The following is a 19,170-nucleotide window of genomic DNA, read 5'->3' on the forward strand; positions in this document are numbered from 1 at the left end:
AACAGAACCATAAATTTATTTTTGAGTCGATTTTTGGCGACCATCGTTTTCGATCTTCTTAAACTGAAAATAAAGGAAGAGTTTATATACATACGTGGAATACCAGTCATTACAAAAAGATCCATTAAACAGAACCACAAGTGTTTCTAATATTATTGTGGTGGTGTAGTTTATAATAATATAATTTTTCTATAATGCCTTAATTTTTAAAATTTGGATAAATCTATATAAAAAATTTCAATATGTAATTTTTATGTTACATAAAAAACTTTCTAAGTAAACTTAAACTAAATTTTTCATTAAATAAACACATAAGAATATATATATATATATATATAAAAAAGAAGATAAATTACTATAATTATCACACCTTTCTCTACATATAGCAGTTTTGCCTCGATTTTCTGTAGACAAGATTTCTATTTAAACACGGCTAAAATATGTCCGACCTGTTAATATATGAAGGCTTCCCAACTCAATAAGAAATCAAAGGGGAAAAGAAAGAGGAAGAAAAAACAAAGAAGAAAGAGGCTAAGAGCCATCAATTTTTAAACTTAATATGCCTAAACTAATTTTGTAAAGACATATATTAGAATGACATTTATAGGCAAAAATTCATGAATGACAAAGAAAGATATTTACTTTTTTTCACAACTTTTAGCAATTGTGATTGAAACCATTCGTTTGCACGCATTGTATGTGAGGGAAGAGATTAAAGGTAAGCTAATTGACGCTTGATTTTGAATTATTGGTTAGGCAGGGACATCTCTGTGGGTTTTTTTACTTTAATTTTTATTTTTTATGAACTCAGAAATAGACATGACGAATTTTGGTGGTCACCTTGTCACCTATACAATGTATGATTATCAGATCAAGAAATTGGGTTTGCCGCTTTTTTAGGAGACACTTTTATATTTATAATGCCCCAATTATGTACCTGCGGGGAACCACCTTTATAAACGTGTCCCTCTACGCATTTCCATGGCTGAATTAATTCAACATTGAGGTTTTAGTGAAATATTCCTTTGCTCCTAAAGGAAAAAAGGAAAATAGTTGGAAAGCAATAGCAAAAATCAGGAAGAATGCGCCGTTTTGCCGTTTAAAAAAAGAAGAAAAAAAGGACTAAAATGCTGCGTCATGCTTGATAAGATTAATGGTTGTCATATTTGTCATATAAAAACATACATAGTCTAAATAGATGAAACTTAACATTATTCAGCATAGAGTGTTTTTGAAGTGCAATTTGGAACTATGAGGAAATTGTTCGTCAAGGCAAAAGAAAATGAATTATTAAATAATCCAAACATAGGCATGTGAGCTCTACCCTATTTCACATTGGAAAAATTTGGAGTTTTAGTAAGTGAACCAAACTTCTATGGCCTACCCCAAGATTAAACAGATCAAGCAAAGATTTATCATCGGCAGGCTAATTGTTCTGTTGAAGCAGAGGCTTGGAAAGACGTCAATAATAGCCACTTATATTTGTGCTCTCACCAACTTGTAACTTTAAATATGAAAAATGATTGGCAGCATAATAATTCATTATATGAACAGTACTATAATATGATTAATCAAAAATTTATAAAAAATAAAATAGAGCCAACTAAAATTATTTGTTTTATAATTACTCGTCGCGGAATTATTACAGCTATTAAGAAAAAATTGGCCTCATTAGTTATTAGAGGATCCAGGCAACTCCTATATATGTTTTTATAAATCTGTTTCAAGGCTTCTACAGTTTTAGCCACTTAGCTGCATTTGAGACAAAATGTGGTCGGTTTAACGTACAAAATAATAAGCATAGAACCAGAGGAAAAGTACAGTTTTTGCTTTTAGGCTAATTCAGACCCATGTTGAAAATTAGAACAAATGTACTGAGGATGGATATTATACATACATATATCACAAAAAGTTCTTGTTTTCTATGGGCTGATGACAGCAGGCAAAACAACAGAAGGGTATAAAGGGGATCCATGATGTTGTAGTGTGCTTCTTCTTGCAAAATGTTTGGGTCAAAAGCTTTAGCAAACAAGTCAAGAATCACACAGAGGGGAAGAACTTGTTGAGGTTGAAGGGCAGGGAATAGAACTCCTCGCTTCTGGTGTCCGTTTTGAATGACCTAAACTTAGCCCACCAGCTCACACCTCTGTCTTTCCTTGTTGCTTGGTCTTTATGGTGCAATGTAATGTCCAAGAAGAATGCTAATATGCCAGCAACAAAAGCTTCTGATGAAAAGGGCACATTTATCATGTCGTTGAACTGTCACAGCATTCAAAATGATTTAGTTTTCTTTACCAAGGAATTCAAAAGGCTGACAATTTTCAGAAAAACAAAAGGGATTGTTGGTTACCCATCTAGCTCCAGTGTGGACTGGGCCATAACCATTAATGGCTGTGTACTCATTGAAATATTGTGGTATTGATAAGCCCATGAAAAAGGAGAATCCAAGTATAAACTTTGTCCTGAAACTGTTTAAGTTGCAGAACTGAAGGAAACTAAGACCTCCTGAACCTGCTCATGTGTAATGATAGAATATTTAACTTACTTTACCCTGAAGTACATTGTGACACTACAACGAATTAAAGATTGCATCAATAGAGAGGACATACCAACATAAGCAAAGAAAAGGCAGTATAGCGCTGCAATAATTGGAGCTGGAATTGAAGCAAAGACAGCACCAAATTTACCTGGATAGCCAAGCATGGGAACCTTTTTAAGTACTTTTAGTAGACAGAGAGTAGCAGAGAGAGTTTGATGGTTTACTCACCAAGAATGGAAAAGAAAATCATGAACCCTGCTGATATTTGGACAACCCTTCGGCTGCCAACACGCGTCAGTGCCAATAAACCAGCATTTTCACTGCAATTCGAAAAGCAAGATTCTCATGCCAATTCAAGGACTAAATCAAAATGGTTGTTTGGTAGGATAAAAATAAGCTGTAGTTAAGAAGACGCCATTTTATTACGAGAATCCTACATAGATACAGAAGCTCCATTCCCAGTTCCAAATATTCCAGAGAAAAGGATGCCAACACCCTGAGATGAGAGGATAAAAAAAATTTAGGTCCAACCATCAATCAAAATTCCAACTATACAAATTTATTCGTCACAAATTCCATTCGGATCCTCCGTTCAAATGTATCACTTGATCTAAGCTAAAATAAAGAAATTTGACAGTTCTATAGAAATTTAATTCAAGTTGATTATCCAGCTTGTAACTGTGTATGAGCACAATGATTAAGAGTAAAGTGACAGAAAAACAGAAAGCACACGACACCACGAAACTTGTACCTGCCAACCAACACCACGGCTAAGTATAGAAGGTGGCAATGGAGTGGCACTTGCATACCTTGATACAGCAATGAAAGCCCCTGTGGACTGTTAAATCATAGAAAAAGTAAAAGTGTAAATTTGAGTGGATCATCAACAAATATAAAGACCATAAATCTGGAGTGGGAAAACGTAGATTGTTCACATCAAACATTAAGCGAAAAGCTCAAAAACATGTTGGAATTCTTATGGTGTTCATTATGAGACAAGATAGTGATGGTACAAAAGTTTTTAGGAAATTATCAAGGCTATTGGAAAAGGACAAAGTTGACAAGGTAGTACGAGCTCATAAATGTAGATCCTGATCCACACCTATGAGCTCAAGGAATAACTTGATGATTCCTACTAACTTAAATATGAAGCACTGCAGATTTGTTATCCGAAAGTCAAAGCACAAGTAAACAGACCTCTACAAGAGCAACAACTGACGTAGCCATCATTGCAAACGCCTCTCCAGCATCAAAAGTCGGAGCTCCCCATTGGAAAGGATATGGAACCCTTATCCTACAGAAAAAGAGTTAAAACAAAGGATGATTAGTAAAGTAACAAAAATGATAATTTACAATGTCTTATTTTAATATACATATGCATGGAGAAAGCATAAATATATAGTGATGCCATATATCAGCAGTATCTATTTAGATAACTGGAACTGATTACTGATCCAGGTAGTCACTCCCAGCAACAGTAACTAGAGGTCATCCATATCCATTGTCAAGATTACATTGTCCAATGTGTCAGATTAGGAGAAAATTTCAAAAGAGTCTTACCATGGAGCAGCACTTATAATGCCTGCACGATCTGTCCGACAGCTTAATTGAGTTTTTGGTCCTGTATTCTTGTATGCTCCACCAACAGTAAGAAGATGAGCATAAATCCACACAATAACTACTGAGAATATTACCGCAAAGCGATCAAATACAGCCCTCTCCCCTTTTATCATGTGGGGTAAATACTGCAACAACACATCAAGATTAGTTCAATTTTACAAAATTTCCACTCAAGAAAGCTAACATTGGCATTCTCTCTACTACTCTAGTGAAAATTGAAAGCGCATATAAATGTAACATACAGTTCTGCACTCTACCTGTGAGAAAACGAGTAGGAAGATGATCTGTGGCAGTCCAATCTCCACACATTTTGCAAGCTACAAATTCCAAAGCCAATGTCAATAATGAAAAGCAACATGAAATATTGGAGAAGGGAATTCCAAGTACATACCAACGGGAAACCAAATTCATAGAGCCCAAAACCGGATAGAGCCACCAAGGGAACAGCAGACAATGGACTCAAGAACCTGGCCAAGTATACGGAAGCACAAATTGATCAAATATTGGTTTTAGCACTAATTATTAATTTTACTGTTTCAGGGACCAATTTCAGTAACAGTTAACAATTATCAGGTTGAATCAACATGAATATGTTAATACAATTTGGAATTCACGTTTGAAACAAACATTTAGATATAAGAAAGGACACCCATCCAAAAATGGCATTACCTATATAAATTCAGTAGATATCACAAAACAAAACTCATATCTTGAAACTAAAAAGCAGGTTATATAATATAACAGACAACTAACTGAGATTATCAACTGAAGACCTTGCAACATTTCTCCAAAGGCCACTGAAACCAACAACAATCTGTAGAGTTGAGGCAACAATAAGAGCACCTTGGGTTCCACGCATTATCTTCTCAAATTTCTGCATGATCATCATAGATGAGCTGAATTTTAGTGCCAATTCATATTTGATTTTAACAAACAATAAACAAGGGAACATTCAATTAGCAAGGATTCCAGTGAAGCAACCTCCTGGGGATTCAGAATGTCACTGTATCGACCAGCCAAAACAATGGAAATGGTAGCAGGCAAATAGGTATAAGAGCCTCCAATTACTGCAGGTAGGCGAGTGCCAAACAGTGTTTGGAACAATGTATTCAATCCAGCCACAAATAGCAAAGTCTGAATCATCTTTGCTTTCTCTTCCTAAAACAAATTTCATACAAATCAACAAAAGATTCATATAAGAGAAATAAGAAGCCTCTTTGAGCAGAAAGTTTGGCCGTTAAAGCTCACATTTCCTCCACCCATCTGGGGAACAAGAGAAGCTGGTATAAGAACAATTGTCCCAAGCATCACCAAGTAGTGTTGGAAACCAAGTAGGATTGCCTCAGCTGCAAATGTAATTTCATTAAATCAAGAAACAGATATTAGTATGGCCTGTAAAATGTCTGCACACTGTAGCTACTGTAGCAAAGGCAAGTATAAGCCATATAAAATGGGAATTCCATATGATCAAATGGTGAAAGAAATGATTTGCATGCAAATCAATGAAAAATATAAATAAATTAGAACAAAAAAAAAAATAAACCACCAAATGAATCAAAAAACAAAAAAAAAAATGCATTCAGATTTGGAAAGGCCGGATCCAAATTGAAATATGCTTTGAGCAAACAGTAGCTAGAAAGAAAAAACGGGACAACATCATGTTATAGTATAATTTAAAGTAAAAATTTGTGTTGTTAAACAGGGGACCAGTAGCAAAATTGATCATGATTATCCGGACCAGAGCACTTCGATTATGACATGCTCAATAATTTCAAAGGAACCAGACAACTTATATCTTTTGTCCCCATCAGAAAAAGACTTGACGATGAGGAATTAGATTACAAAAACAACAAAAGGATTACATGAAAAATAGAACAAAATAGTAAAGAACTCACGCCAAGGAGGGGGACTAGTAATGCAATAAGCAATGTTAGGCAGCTGATCCCTGGGTGGATGTGGCTGTAGCTCTTCCTGTTTTGGCGGCGGCGCAGCTCCTCCTCCTCCACCTCCTGCCATCTTTCTTTTTTCCTCTCTCTATATCACCCTCTCTTCTCTGTTGTCTGTGTTTTCTCTTTCGAAAAATTTCCGTTTTGTTTCTTTATTTAGTCTTTGCACACTATAAAACCCAAATCTCCATAACAAAACTCGGATCCCAAATCTTTCAAGAAACCCAACAACATCAAATAACTAGCAGAACTCAGATATCACAATTCCCAAAAGAAAATAAAATACAAGAATTGCACTACCACCACCCTTCACAGACAAACACCCCCACCCAAATAAGAAGCTTAGTTAAACCCTACTGAACAAAACAGAGTGAAAGAGAACTGGCAAAGAGAAAAATCACAATATTCTACACTTCAAAAGTGCAGCTAAGCATTAAGTATAGAACGTAGCTTAATGGGGTTGTTTTAGAGGAAAAGCGCCACTTGGAGCACAAGTAAACATAATAAAGCGAGGCAAAGAAAGAAAAGAAAAGAAAAAGAAAGAAAGAGAAGGAGGCTCTCAAAGTGAGAAAGAATCCAAATTACATCTCTCTAACCAAAAAGAATCCATCTTTCTTACTTGCATTGCTTTGCTTTAACAATTTATGTTTTTTTTCTAATAGAATTATTGGGTTTTTGTGGGTCTACTCGCTCCCTCTCTCTCTCTCTCTCTCTTCTTTTAATCACGTAAAGCTAAAGCTTTGCTCTGCTACTGCTAGCATATAAAAAGCTTTCTCCTTCCACCGTCACCTTTACCCATCTTGTTATTACAAATATTCCCATATTTCTTTTTTCTCGCCCAGAGAAAGAATAATTAATACTGACTTGCATGTTAAAGGTGTTATAAAACCGCCTATTTGCAGAGAACAAAAATTATTTACTTTGGGAGGTTTTTACTGTTACAAGAAAAAGAAAAGGAGAGATATAGTCACAGTGTCATCCATTTGCTTGGTTTCTTGGAAAAACAAAAAAAGGAGAAATTTTGATATTAGTGACAGTGATATCGTAGAACTGATGAGTTCTTTTCTTTTGGAGTATTGTCAAAGGTAAACATGAATATGATCCATCCTTCTGTCTTTCACTTTTGTCTGTGACGCTTTGGTGTATTCTTAGCTTCTGGTTTTCGCTTGACACTTCTTATTGAGCTTGACGCATCTTTCTGGTGGGAGCCATTTCCCTCTCTCTCCATATCTCTTCGCAAATCCTAATTGGACTCAAAAACTGCATTTGCATGCATTCCCTTTTCTTTTTTCTTTCCAGTTATGTATTTTGTCTCTGTGTTCCTCGTCATAAAATTTTACCTTTTCTTGTTTAGCATAGGCAAGAACATTAATTCAACACTCCAAGGTACTGTAGCTCACTGATTAACTATCTATTGTGGCTGAGCTCGGTGATCAGGTGTCTATCTGTAGCTAAAGAGTGATTAAGTGTCTATTGTGCAAAAGATTAAGAACTAGAAGTGCAATGCCACTAAAAATTTTTGAAATATCACACCTGCTGAATCTCTATATTGATCATTTCCATTAATTGGAGATGGGATTACCTTTTTTCTTTTAAAGTATAATTTGGAACTACTTAATGAGGATCAAGCCTATGATGCAGTAGAAATACTAATTTAGTACGGCTGCCACTTCCTGTTCTGTGGGGTTTGCCAGCTGAATTCTTTTTATGTATCCGGACACAACTAAAAATGGTGATTTAATAACAAATCAAGAAAATTACTTGCTTGCAACACCCAAAAAACCTTGTAAGTTTACTCAATGAGAATGTGATTATATTATATCATAAGATCACTATGAGAAATTTACAGCAATTACTGCAATATGCTATACATCTATGCAACAGCATAGGAGTATTAGGGGCTCCTTGACTGACTGGAAATAAGCTGAGCTCGAGCTCACTGCAATAGGACAGGACGGTCAAGAGTCAAGACCAACAAGTACAATTAAAGTAAAGTATCAAGCAGTTACACGTCCCGCATAAATTCAGTGTTCTTGTGGGTTACAATTATATCGTTCTTTATTTGCTTCTAATACTTCTGTGGGGGCCAGAGTAAACTTTTCCTTTATTTTGCTTTTTCTTAAAAAAAATTCTTTAGAAAACTTAAGTTCTTTGGATCCTTGAAATGAATGAAGGAGAGAACTTGTTAACATCATTATTCAAACTGAAAGAAAATGCAACAACAGGGGGATTAAGGGTGTTTGTATATTTGACATGGCTTCATTTACCAGTGATGCAACATACTGACAGCCTCTTTTTCATGACCCACCATTGGACAAACATTGAAAGGTTTGATTCTCTCCCCCCACATAGCCCTTTCAACATGATAGATAACCAATAAAATTAATTATTTTATTAATTAAGGAACTTAACTTTGAAAAAAGAGATAAAGTGGAAAAGCATGCAGATTGTGGAAAAAAAAGAGGTTCATTGTTAAGAAAATAAAAAATAAAAAGAAAGAAAAATTCCCTCCCTCCATCTCCATGCATCTATCACTACGGATTTTATTATTCTCATAAATCCTTTCTTTTATTATTCCCTTAAATCGATTGAGAATCAAAAGCTTAAGACGCAATTCTATTTTATTAGTTGATAACTTCTATATGCTGAAGCTAATTTGGAACAAGAGCCGCATTGTCCTTAATTAGTTCAAAAAGAAACACACATTAATAGTTACCCTTCATTTCAAGAATATTATAGGACTAGGATAATTATTTTGGAAAATTCTCATTTAGGTTTAGTATATACATCATAACACATAATAGAAGGGTGGCATGTATTATGAGTGTTTTACGTTTTAATATTGGATAATTGATACATATTTTTTATTATTTAAAATTAATAAATATGTATAAACCATTTATTGGTTTGATGTATAAGTGAGAACATGCATCAAATCTAAATAAAAAGATTTCGACAATTTAATAATTATACTTATAGCTAGTACACTTTTAATTATTGTTCTTATAATTGTTAATCCTTTTTTAATCCTAATCAAAATGCACGTATTGTGTAATTTTTAAATTTATTCTTGAATCATAATATTAAGGTAAAAGTAAATCTTTTATATTTTATTTTAATCAGTTCACTTAATGCGTTTTAATTTTAATTGAATAATATGAGTTTTTATGATTATTTTTTAAAAAAGTTTTAATAGAATAGTTGTTGGATTTGAGTTAAACAATATCAACTATTATATTCTCCAAAATCACATTGAACAATGACATGTTTCCCATATTAAAAATCTTGTAATAGGGGTTTTGAGTGTAAATTCTAATAAGTTTTTGAGACTTAATACGTATATATATATATATATATATATATCGGACAAGGGGTAACTTTGGATGCAAACATTGGTATCAGGGTTAATGGAGCTGGTCATACAGGAGTCATGAATGCACATGTTTGAATTCTACATTCTACATGCTTTTTAGTAAAAGCTGCTTTAATTAAAGCTTTCGTCAACATTAATTAATTTCAAAGTGCCCATTTTGTTCCTAAAGCACCTTTCTTTTCTAAAAAGAAAAAAAAAACAAAACTAACGTTGAAATAAGAGAATATCAAATAGATGTAACTCATAGGTGTACATTATATGAGTCTGGTTTTGAAATACTTTTCTTCAATGCAACTTATTTTTAAGGAGGTTTCAGATTTGAAAATGGGTTAAAATGGGTCACGTTTATATTTACTCAATTATTACTTAAGCAATCATAATTACAAAACAAAATATACGAAACAAAGTTTTATGTAACATTTATATATCCTATATCATACAAAAATATATATATATATATAATTTATGCATTTACCTAGAATGCAATAATAATCCAATAATCTATTTCAAATTTAATATGTAACTGCTATGTGTGCATATTTATGTATTAAATACAATATTTTAATAGCATGGAGTTCCAATAAAACATGCCATTATCCTCATTGGCTCTGTGATTATAAAAAAAGCTGATTAATTCACCATATATATACAAGTAGGATTGACCCCATCAAAAATTATCATATATATATATATGTTATTGTGGAATCCACACCATCTCCTACTTCACCTTAGTAACCAAATTTACAGAATTATGAACTGTATTCCAAGACATTAGAGCCAACTAAAGAGTCGAGCAGACAGCATGGAAAGAAAAGCATCTCCGTATTTTGACTCTGTTAATAATAGGACAGGTTTGAAAAGACAGAATAAAGTTCTTAAACAGGTGTTAACAACTCACCTTGTAGGAGCACAGACCATATCTGTCTCTAATTGCCTAATCATTTAGTATAATAGAAGTCTTGATATATTAATCATAATCAAGATCCCCAAACACTGTTTGAGATTGTAATATTAAAATTTTGGAATTCTTTTATTCAATAAAATAATTTTTCTAATAAAAAAACATTGATTTTGAAATTTTTCTCAGGAAAAAGAAAAAATAGAAAAGGCATTTTTACCCACCGCAATCATCAATCAGCGCTATGGAGGAGCACATTAGAAACATCATCACATCTAACATCTGTGCTGAAGAAATCATCTCCCTTCCACCAGAAATGAGAAAATCTGCACTGCTATATGGCCACTTCACAAACATTCATAGTAATTTAGTAATATTTCAATGACGATATCTAGGATAACAGTTGTCTGAATATTAGATAGCTAACTTATTTCAACTTCAGATATCTATGAGAAACCGCAACAGCCAACAGATTTAATTTGTAATCTGTAGGAGAACCGAATAACCAGCCATCAATTTTGCTCCGGTGGAACAAAACCAAAATTCAAAATGCCAGAGGCAGCACAATGAAAGAATAGCTAGAAATTAATGCTATGGTGAATACCATATCCTTCATCAATGTAACTCACGGTTGTCTTAGCATGGAGACATGGTTTTCCCAGGTTAAGATTGGCGGCAACCAACATACCAACAGCATCCATTCCTCAAGGTGTCTTTCACAATAGTGATAGGATGTGTGCACATTATTGACCAGTACCACGAGCTTGCAGCCTCTTCCTTTCAAACTCGAGCTGAAATGAGGAGCAACATAATACGTAAATAAATTCGCCAAACTTACTGATATAAATTAAGAATTATTTCATTCTGTTGCATACTTACCACTTTCTTCACCCTTTCATTAGCAGCAGGAGTTCCTCCACTTACACATTCAGGGAGATATGGATTGTTAACACGCACTTCATTCATAACCACTATGACAGTCTTGTCCCAGCGCACTGGAAGCCTGATCACATGCAATAAAGTACAATATAATAACAAATAACTTATCAGTGATTAATGACATACAGTTCCAGAGAGCAAAACCATTTCATCATTGAAATTTAAATGACGCTATAAGACTAAAAGGTTATCCAAAAGCTATGAGCCATGTGCACATACACAGTACATCTTCCAATGGAAATACACTATATGGCACAAAAAGTTCAGAGGATATAGGCTGCTGGCCTGCTGTCTAGTTAATGACTCACCAAATGCTGATTCATATATCCAAGGACAGATCTTTATTATCCAAAGGGAGACTACATCAAAAGTAATCCATAGCATTAGAACTCCAAAATCTATCTATCTATCTATCTATCTACCTACCTATACATATATATAAATATATATATATAGATAGAGAGGGAGAGAGACAGAGCTTTAAAAATTCTTTGCCACTTGTTGATAGTTTTGACACAGGCATAATAATGCTCTTTTCTTTTACAAAGTTATTATGTAATTAAATAATGATTCTAATCCTAAAAATAGCAAATTAATTATATTTCTATCTATTAAGTTATAAATGTAATTAATATATTAACTAAACACTATTGGAAAAAAAAAAAAAAAGAGAATTTTAAAATATTGAGAATTCTATTAGAAAAGAATCCTAAAATATTGGATTTGGTTTTGATATTGTAGTTATGCCATTTATTAAATTCTTATTATAGAAATATATATTTAATTTATTATTAGTCAAACTATATACATATAATCTTTTTTTTTTTAAATAAAGAAGTGTAGTTCCAATTTTTGAAATTAAAAAATATTTATAATTAAAAAAATAGCAAAAGTTTTTATCACATTGTTTAATTTATTATTAGCCAAATCTTATGCATATAATTTTTTTAAATAAAGAAATGCAGTATCAATGTTTTGAATCAAAAAAAATTATAATAAGAAAAATAACAACAATCCATACAATGCATAGGTAGACAAATTGTTCATTTAATATACAAGATTTTGTCGGCATAACTTGAAGTAACTATCACTAAAGACCACAATTATTAGAGCTGTTAGAAGAGGATTTCACTGCCTGGTTTTAGCTACAACAACTGTAGCCCACCACTAAGTTTTAGTAATCATTGATATGGTTTTGAAAATCAGTTCTTTCTAATTTATAGTTATTTGAGTTTTTAATTTGGGGCTTTATGAGTTAGGTGAGAAATTTTTACCAGCGACACATAAATATTGTAATTTTCCTACATGACCTGGGAACTCCGAAGAGTTTGATGTTTGTTTTATCTGAGTCCTTGTCAGTCTCTTGGAATTGCAGCAGCTCGAATTTCAAATCCTAATAGAACCAGGAAGGGTTTCAGTAACAGTTTTATTTCTTAGACTACCAATAGCATAATCTTAAGTGATTGGTCATCTTAAAGGATAAATGACCTGTGTGACATTTCTGCTTCTTCTCCTCTCATTTTTTTTTTCTCCATGTTCTCCTCTTTTTCCCAATTTCTGCTGTTTATGTTTTCCAGATTATTGCCTCTAGGATTTCAGTGACCTCCAAGACCTTCCTCTTAATCTAACAACATTCCATATTCATTGCATCAGCAACATGAGACCAATATAAACTTTATGTCCCCAATAATTTTCCATCTCACTCTCCCCTAACTAACTCAAAACTTTATGTCTGCCGTAACTCTCAATATCTAGCTGCTATCCCAGAAAAGCATCTTCATCTCTTTAAATTCATCTACCTTCCACCACCAAACTACATTATTCTCCAACATTTTCAAGTCCTGAATAGTTTAGAACAGAAACCCCAAATTTTCAACTGGTCCTAGCCCTTCAAAATGTGCACAAGTATAAGGGCCAATTTCATGTTCAATATAAAAAGGAAAAGAAAGAAAGACGCCATTGGATAAAGTCGTAGTGAAGCAAAGAAATTTCCCAAATATGATGATGCTGAAATAAATCCTTTACATCACATCTTAAATTCCCTTATGCTACCAAAACTCTCTATTCATTAGGAGTTTCTACTTCATTTGGTACTATGATAAAGTGTTTTAACTTCAACAAGTTCATAGTTGTCTCCAGTCAATGGAACTCTGTAGAAGTCTATATCATATCTCCTTGACCAGCATCCCTATATCACCTTCTATAACAGATCTTCAACATCTCGATTTTCAGAACAAGCATTTCATTCTTAACCATTCAATGCTTAGCAACTATATGTAACTATTTTGATGATACTGTCAGCTTATCACTTTAAGTTATTATTAATATCAAATCTAAGGCAGCTTCACAAAGTGAAAGCACACATATAATCAACAAAAGTGCATCCAAAAAAAATACGCTAGTGAAACAGATGATTATATACAGTACTTGAACAGGATCATGAAAGTCTTGTATACAATGATTATTTACTAGTCCTGCTAAAAGCCTAAAACAACTAAAACAGTACAACCTTTAGGTTCCAAACTACAAGCCAACATTCTATCAGTCACTATTACTAATGGTGGAAAAGCAAATTCTTCAGCAGGAATTGCAAGTGTACTATGTCTAGTAATCAGATATACTAAAAATCAATTCCAATTACTAATTAACACATGCCAAATCAAACAGAAAACTTCCTCAGTAGTAATTGACACAGTCAGCATAGAACAAGAGTAAAAAACATACGTTTTAGACAAGGCATCAAAGATGTTCTGAGCCTCAGCAGTGACACCAACTCCAAGTCTCTCTGCCTCTGCTTCTGCCTGCCTATAAAATTCAATCCAATTCCTCAAGAATCCATCAGAAAAACACTAAAACAATTATAAAATTAGAGAGCCCCAAGTGGGTTTTATACCAATAAGCAAAATCACCTTAAAGCCAATTCTTCTCTAGCTTGGAGACTATGAAGGTCAATATAACACTTCTTAACATCAAGCGGGTCTTCAGCTTGACCAAGAAAGGAAAACTCCTTTATATAATTAGCTTTCAAAAACCTTATATTTCTCCGAGGCCCATGTTTTGATCCCTCTTGTGAAACAAAATACAGTTAAGGAATCCATAAAACAACAGTAACACACTCGAAGAATTAGGGCTAGCAAAAAATAAAAGGATAAATAAGCAGGCAACATTTAACAGAACAAAAGAAAAAGACAAAAAATAAAAGGATATGAAGTACGAGGATGTTGGAAGGGCGGTCAAAGGTGATGACTTGGCCTTCGAATTCGTCACCTAATATGGTCTTGATGGAAAGAAAGCAACCCACTGCAAATTCCTCGCTGTTGTTGTTGTTGCTACCTTCCATGGCTGCTCTTTACCGTTCTTGATTCAGCCTCTATTCGGTTTCTCTTTTTTCTTGGGTTTTATTTTTCGTCGTTATCGTGATTATAGTTTGTAATGTTCGTTAGAGTTGGATTTAGGTGGGTTGGTTTAGCCCATTAGCCCAATTCATAATGTTATATGGGCAATGATTGGGCTAGTTCAAATAGATTGAAGAATGATCAATGTATAAATAGCTAATTGCATTAATAATGGGTTATGGAATTTTTTTTAGGAAAAGTTACAAAAATATCTATATTTTTTTATTTTTTATCAAAAGTATGGTGTTCGGTATTTGTTTTTTTTTAATAAAATAATCAAAGAAAAATAAAAAAACAACAGCATCGTATTTTTGAAACATAAATAAAAAATATTTTTGAAAAAAAATAACACAATAAAAATGATCTTTTTTATTGATTTTAAGGTATTTCTAAAAAGTTTCCTTATTTTTAAGTAAAAAATTATAATTTTTTTACATATATATGAAAAATGGGTTGAGCTCAATTTTTTTACAACCTAAAATTTGAAAAAAAAAATATTTATATCTTTTAAAAAATTGGATTGCAATATTTTCTTAGATTATTTTTCTTGATAAAGTTATGACAACATTATTTTCATTCTTTATCTCCTTCACCCTTTTATTATCATAAAAATAAAAGAGTTACTATAAACATAAAATTACTATCATTCTTGACATTTTTAAATTACTTTTTTAATTTTATTTTAAGTTTATTTTTATATATTTTTAACTGCAATTTGATATATATTTTTTATATATTATGGTATATATTTTTAAAACACTCATTTTCATAATCGCTAAATTATACTAACTATTATAAGAAACATGCAATATCTTTTAATTCATAGATATCAAATATAATGGTAGAAATAAAAATGTAAATTTGTATCTCAGTTGACTAATTTACTGATGATATAAATTAAATTATATTTTTTTCATATATTTATATATACTCTTAATTTTATTGTATTTTTGTAAAGTTTAAAATAATAAAAAGTTAAATAAATAAAATAAAAATTCTCAAAAGAAGCATTGTGCTAGGAGGGTGAAATGTAAAATTAGACAAAACCTCTAAATGCCAGTTGTTGTTGGGCAATGGTTGTTATTTTTGGTGTTGCCAAGGTAGTTGGCAAGGCAAGTTCATTTAATGTTGACAATTAATGATTGTTGGATTGAGATTCGTACTCAGTAGTAGAACTGGGACCAGGATTATGAAATTGAAACTCTCTTTTCACACTTAAATGCATCAAATGAAGAGGGCAAAACCCAGTCGGAAAGTTGGAACTTTCTCATTCCGATCCCAATGAGGCATGCTTGCACATCCAACCATGGTTTGCCATGGCCGGACACCGAATGGACAACCGAGTTATGTCAATTAGTCCAATAGAATCAATACAATCTCAATCTCAAACACATACATACTTTTGGTTGCAGATAAAGGCGTAAGCTTTTTGTAATTAATGTTCTTTCTGGTGCTCAGGCTGCATTTTGTAAAACAAAACAGTTTCTGAGGTAACTACACAGAGGAAACATGGTGGGAGTTGAGTGCGATGGGCGACAATATTGCTCTATACAATACAAGTGTAAGTTGGTGGTGGTCCATAATAGCGCTGAGCACAGATCGGTCCAATTCGGTTATTTATAAATTACCAGTACTATACCAAACCTCGGTTATTTTAAAATTGAAGGTATCAGTACTGTACCAAATATAAAAGGATCCAATACCGTATTGTATAAATTTTACGGTTCAATACAGTTCGGTTCGGTGCTATTTTCGATTCTAAAAAATTTAAAAAATACAACTTTAATCTCATCTTTAATCAAATACATTTAGAGAAAATATGATTACCAACCTAAAAAAAGTAGCATGAAAATCTGAATTAAAATTGCAATCACATTCTTGAACAACCTGTTTCGCAATTCAATCACTTGCAAATACAATAATTCATTCAATATTCAAATACAAACCATTAAAATATATATTATCGCTAGCATAAAATATTTCTACGGGATGACAATCATTAAAATAAATAAATTTACAAACTTTATGTAGCACTAAAATACATGTCCAAAATTAGCAAAGGAATGTTATTACCTCCCCTCAAAATTAGCACTCCACATTTAATCTTGGCATAAGGGACTTACCAATCTCAAGATCTTGAATAATTTCTACAATAAAAGTAAAAAATTACATCAATAAGACTTAACAGCGTAAATAATAAACAAAAATATGTAAGAAGTAAAAAAATGTTACCTGACTCTATACTTTCAATATCCTCTATTGATTCTTCTAGTTGGATAGGTTTATTTGAACTTATAAGCCAATCTTAACAACAAATGATCTTGACAACAAATGAGGACCTCCGCTGTCGTAAGAAGTAAAGAACTTCTATATTATTAAAAGATGTTTTGACAATTTTTTTTTAAGTTTTATTTGATCCTTTTCAAAAAAAAAAATTAAATTTATAAATATAATTTAATATTTTTTATATTTTAATTATAATTTATAATATTTTAAAAGTTAATAAATTAATTATTTCTAAATATTTAATTTTTTAAGTTTTATTAGTATAATAATATAAAAATTATTTTTAAAATATATATTTCTTAATTTTAATATTTATATAAATTATTACTTTTAGTATAATTAATATTATTATTCTTAAAATAAAAATATTATATAATTAAAAATTAATTTATTAATAAATATAGTGTAAATAATATTATATTTATATAATAATATCTTTTTATAATTTTTACTAATTTATATAACTTTCTATTAAATTAAGTAATTTTTTAATTAACTTGTCAAAAATTTATAAATAGTAAATAAATTTTAAATCTAGTATTATAGTATGTATACTAGATTACTAGTATCAATATACTATGTGACATATTAATATATATAACTTATATTTTTTATAGAGTATAAAGTATATTATAATATTATAGTTATTTTTAATATGTATTATTTTTTGTATTTCGATAACAATTGTTTGAATTATATAAATAATAAATATAAAATAATTTTTTATAGAGTATATTTATTATTTTTTTAATATATGTATTATTTATATAATATAAATAAATGTTTATAAATATATGTAAAAAATTCGATTCTACGGTTTGGTTCGGATCAGTACAAGACGGATCGGTTCTGGTACGGTTACGGTACGGTTTTTACTAAAGAACCAGTACCATACCGTAATAGTAAAAAAATTCGGATCGGTTCAATTCGGTTATAAAAACTTTCGATTTTTTCGGTTCTGGTACTTTTCGATACGGTTATTTGATTCGGGCAGAAATCACCGAGATCCATGCTCAGCCTAGTCCATAGGTCATCATTTTCTGCATTCGTAGCTTAGCTGGTGGCCACCACTCCCCAAGATTTTCTCTGGGCATGATTTTCATCATTATTATCTATGCTACATGTCCGAAATTGGGATCTTTTAATAACGTCAATTGCGTTACACAATCACTTCTTGATTTGGACTCCCCTTTGTGTCTTGGATTGATTACGGTAATTTATTTCCATTTTGGAATTGTTTTATTAAAATCTATATTTTTAGTTGTAGAAGTTATTTAAGAAAACGGATAAATGAACACTTTTATCTTTTTTTCCAATTTTAGAATTAAAAGAAAAAGAGATAAACTGATGTTTTTATTAATATGTTTTTAAAATATTTAATCTAATAAATTTATAAAAAAATTCGAAATCTTATTTTTTAAAATATATTCACTACTAACCTAGATTCTTTTAGGAAAGACTAATAAATATAATTATTGTTTCTATATTTCTATGTTAAAATATAGAATAACAACTCTAATATATTAATATGTTATTTTGATAAATAAATAAAATTTGAATCGTAAAATTATGAAGATTTAATAGGAGATTTTTATTTTTCAAGATTTAATATAAAAAATATATATATTAAAAGAAATATAAGAAAATAAATTTTATGATTTTCTCTTATTATAACTCAAGTTTTTAAATTTTATATATAGTGTATATAAAAATCACAATCCTATAATATTTTAATAAAAGTCCTAAATTATATTTGTAAGGTTTAAAACATCTAATTCAAATGAATGATACATCTTTTTTTAATTTATATAAATATTAAATTTATAAATAATTTACGCCATTGTTTTTAAATAAATAGTTAATATCAGTCAAATTTATTTATCATATTTAAATAAATAAATAAAGCAAATTCAATTTTAAAAATCAAAAGTTAAAATTTAAGGTCCAATGAATTTGAGATTTAAATTATAAAATTATTAACTAAATTTATAAACAATAAAAATAGTAAAGGGTTAAACTTTAATATTAAAAAGCATAAACTTCTGATAGAAGACACATTGGTCAGTCCAGTCGGGAAAGGAAGCTCAAGACCTCTCACTAGACCGGTAAAAATCCATTTTTGCATTATTAGTTGTAACGGAAACGCTTCCATCTCCTTACTTTTATGACTTGTT

At 31.2% G+C, this 19,170-nt stretch overlaps 2 protein-coding genes across 2 annotated transcripts; both read right to left on the bottom strand.

The window, feature by feature from the left end:
* Positions 1-1,771: 1,771 nt before the first annotated feature.
* LOC8281925 (nucleobase-ascorbate transporter 7) lies at positions 1,772-6,930 on the bottom strand. The gene is made up of 14 exons (XM_002531360.4): positions 6,055-6,930; positions 5,408-5,505; positions 5,141-5,317; positions 4,933-5,033; positions 4,551-4,626; positions 4,417-4,476; positions 4,100-4,284; positions 3,737-3,833; positions 3,291-3,377; positions 2,977-3,035; positions 2,768-2,859; positions 2,610-2,687; positions 2,351-2,511; positions 1,772-2,259 (listed from the first exon to the last, which is right to left on the bottom strand). Exons 1-14 carry the CDS (start codon positions 6,173-6,175, stop codon positions 2,041-2,043), a joined length of 1,611 nt encoding a protein of 536 aa, XP_002531406.2. The 5' UTR covers positions 6,176-6,930; the 3' UTR covers positions 1,772-2,040.
* A 3,763-nt stretch (positions 6,931-10,693) lies between these two features.
* Positions 10,694-14,731, bottom strand: LOC8281923 (protein LSM12 homolog A). The gene is made up of 5 exons (XM_015726734.3): positions 14,523-14,731; positions 14,225-14,384; positions 14,040-14,120; positions 11,256-11,379; positions 10,694-11,167 (listed from the first exon to the last, which is right to left on the bottom strand). The coding sequence occupies exons 1-5, from the start codon at positions 14,653-14,655 to the stop codon at positions 11,120-11,122; spliced, it is 546 nt and encodes a 181-aa protein (XP_015582220.1). The 5' UTR covers positions 14,656-14,731; the 3' UTR covers positions 10,694-11,119.
* Between the last annotated feature and the right edge of the window lie 4,439 nt (positions 14,732-19,170).

The sequence above is a fragment of the Ricinus communis genome, chromosome 1 (assembly GCF_019578655.1).
Source record: "Ricinus communis isolate WT05 ecotype wild-type chromosome 1, ASM1957865v1, whole genome shotgun sequence".
Taxonomy (NCBI): Eukaryota; Viridiplantae; Streptophyta; class Magnoliopsida; order Malpighiales; family Euphorbiaceae; genus Ricinus; species Ricinus communis.

Bases quoted from the DNA above. Each gene is read 5' to 3' on its own strand.
- LOC8281925 (XM_002531360.4), bottom strand. From the start codon at position 6,175: ATGGCAGGAGGTGGAGGAGGAGGAGCTGCGCCGCCGCCAAAACAGGAA. The intron at 2,688-2,767 runs GTGAGTAAACCA...TTGGCTATCCAG, and splicing joins GATTTTCTTTTCCATTCTTG to GTAAATTTGGTGCTGTCTTT. The intron at 2,260-2,350 runs GTAACCAACAAT...ATGCTGTGACAG, and splicing joins TCCACACTGGAGCTAGATGG to TTCAACGACATGATAAATGT.
- LOC8281923 (XM_015726734.3), bottom strand. From the start codon at position 14,655: ATGGAAGGTAGCAACAACAACAACAGCGAGGAATTTGCAGTGGGTTGC. The intron at 14,385-14,522 runs ATATCCTTTTAT...ATTTTGTTTCAC, and splicing joins TTCCAACATCCTCGTACTTC to AAGAGGGATCAAAACATGGG. The intron at 11,168-11,255 runs GTAAGTATGCAA...TCCTCATTTCAG, and splicing joins ATGAAAGGGTGAAGAAAGTG to CTCGAGTTTGAAAGGAAGAG.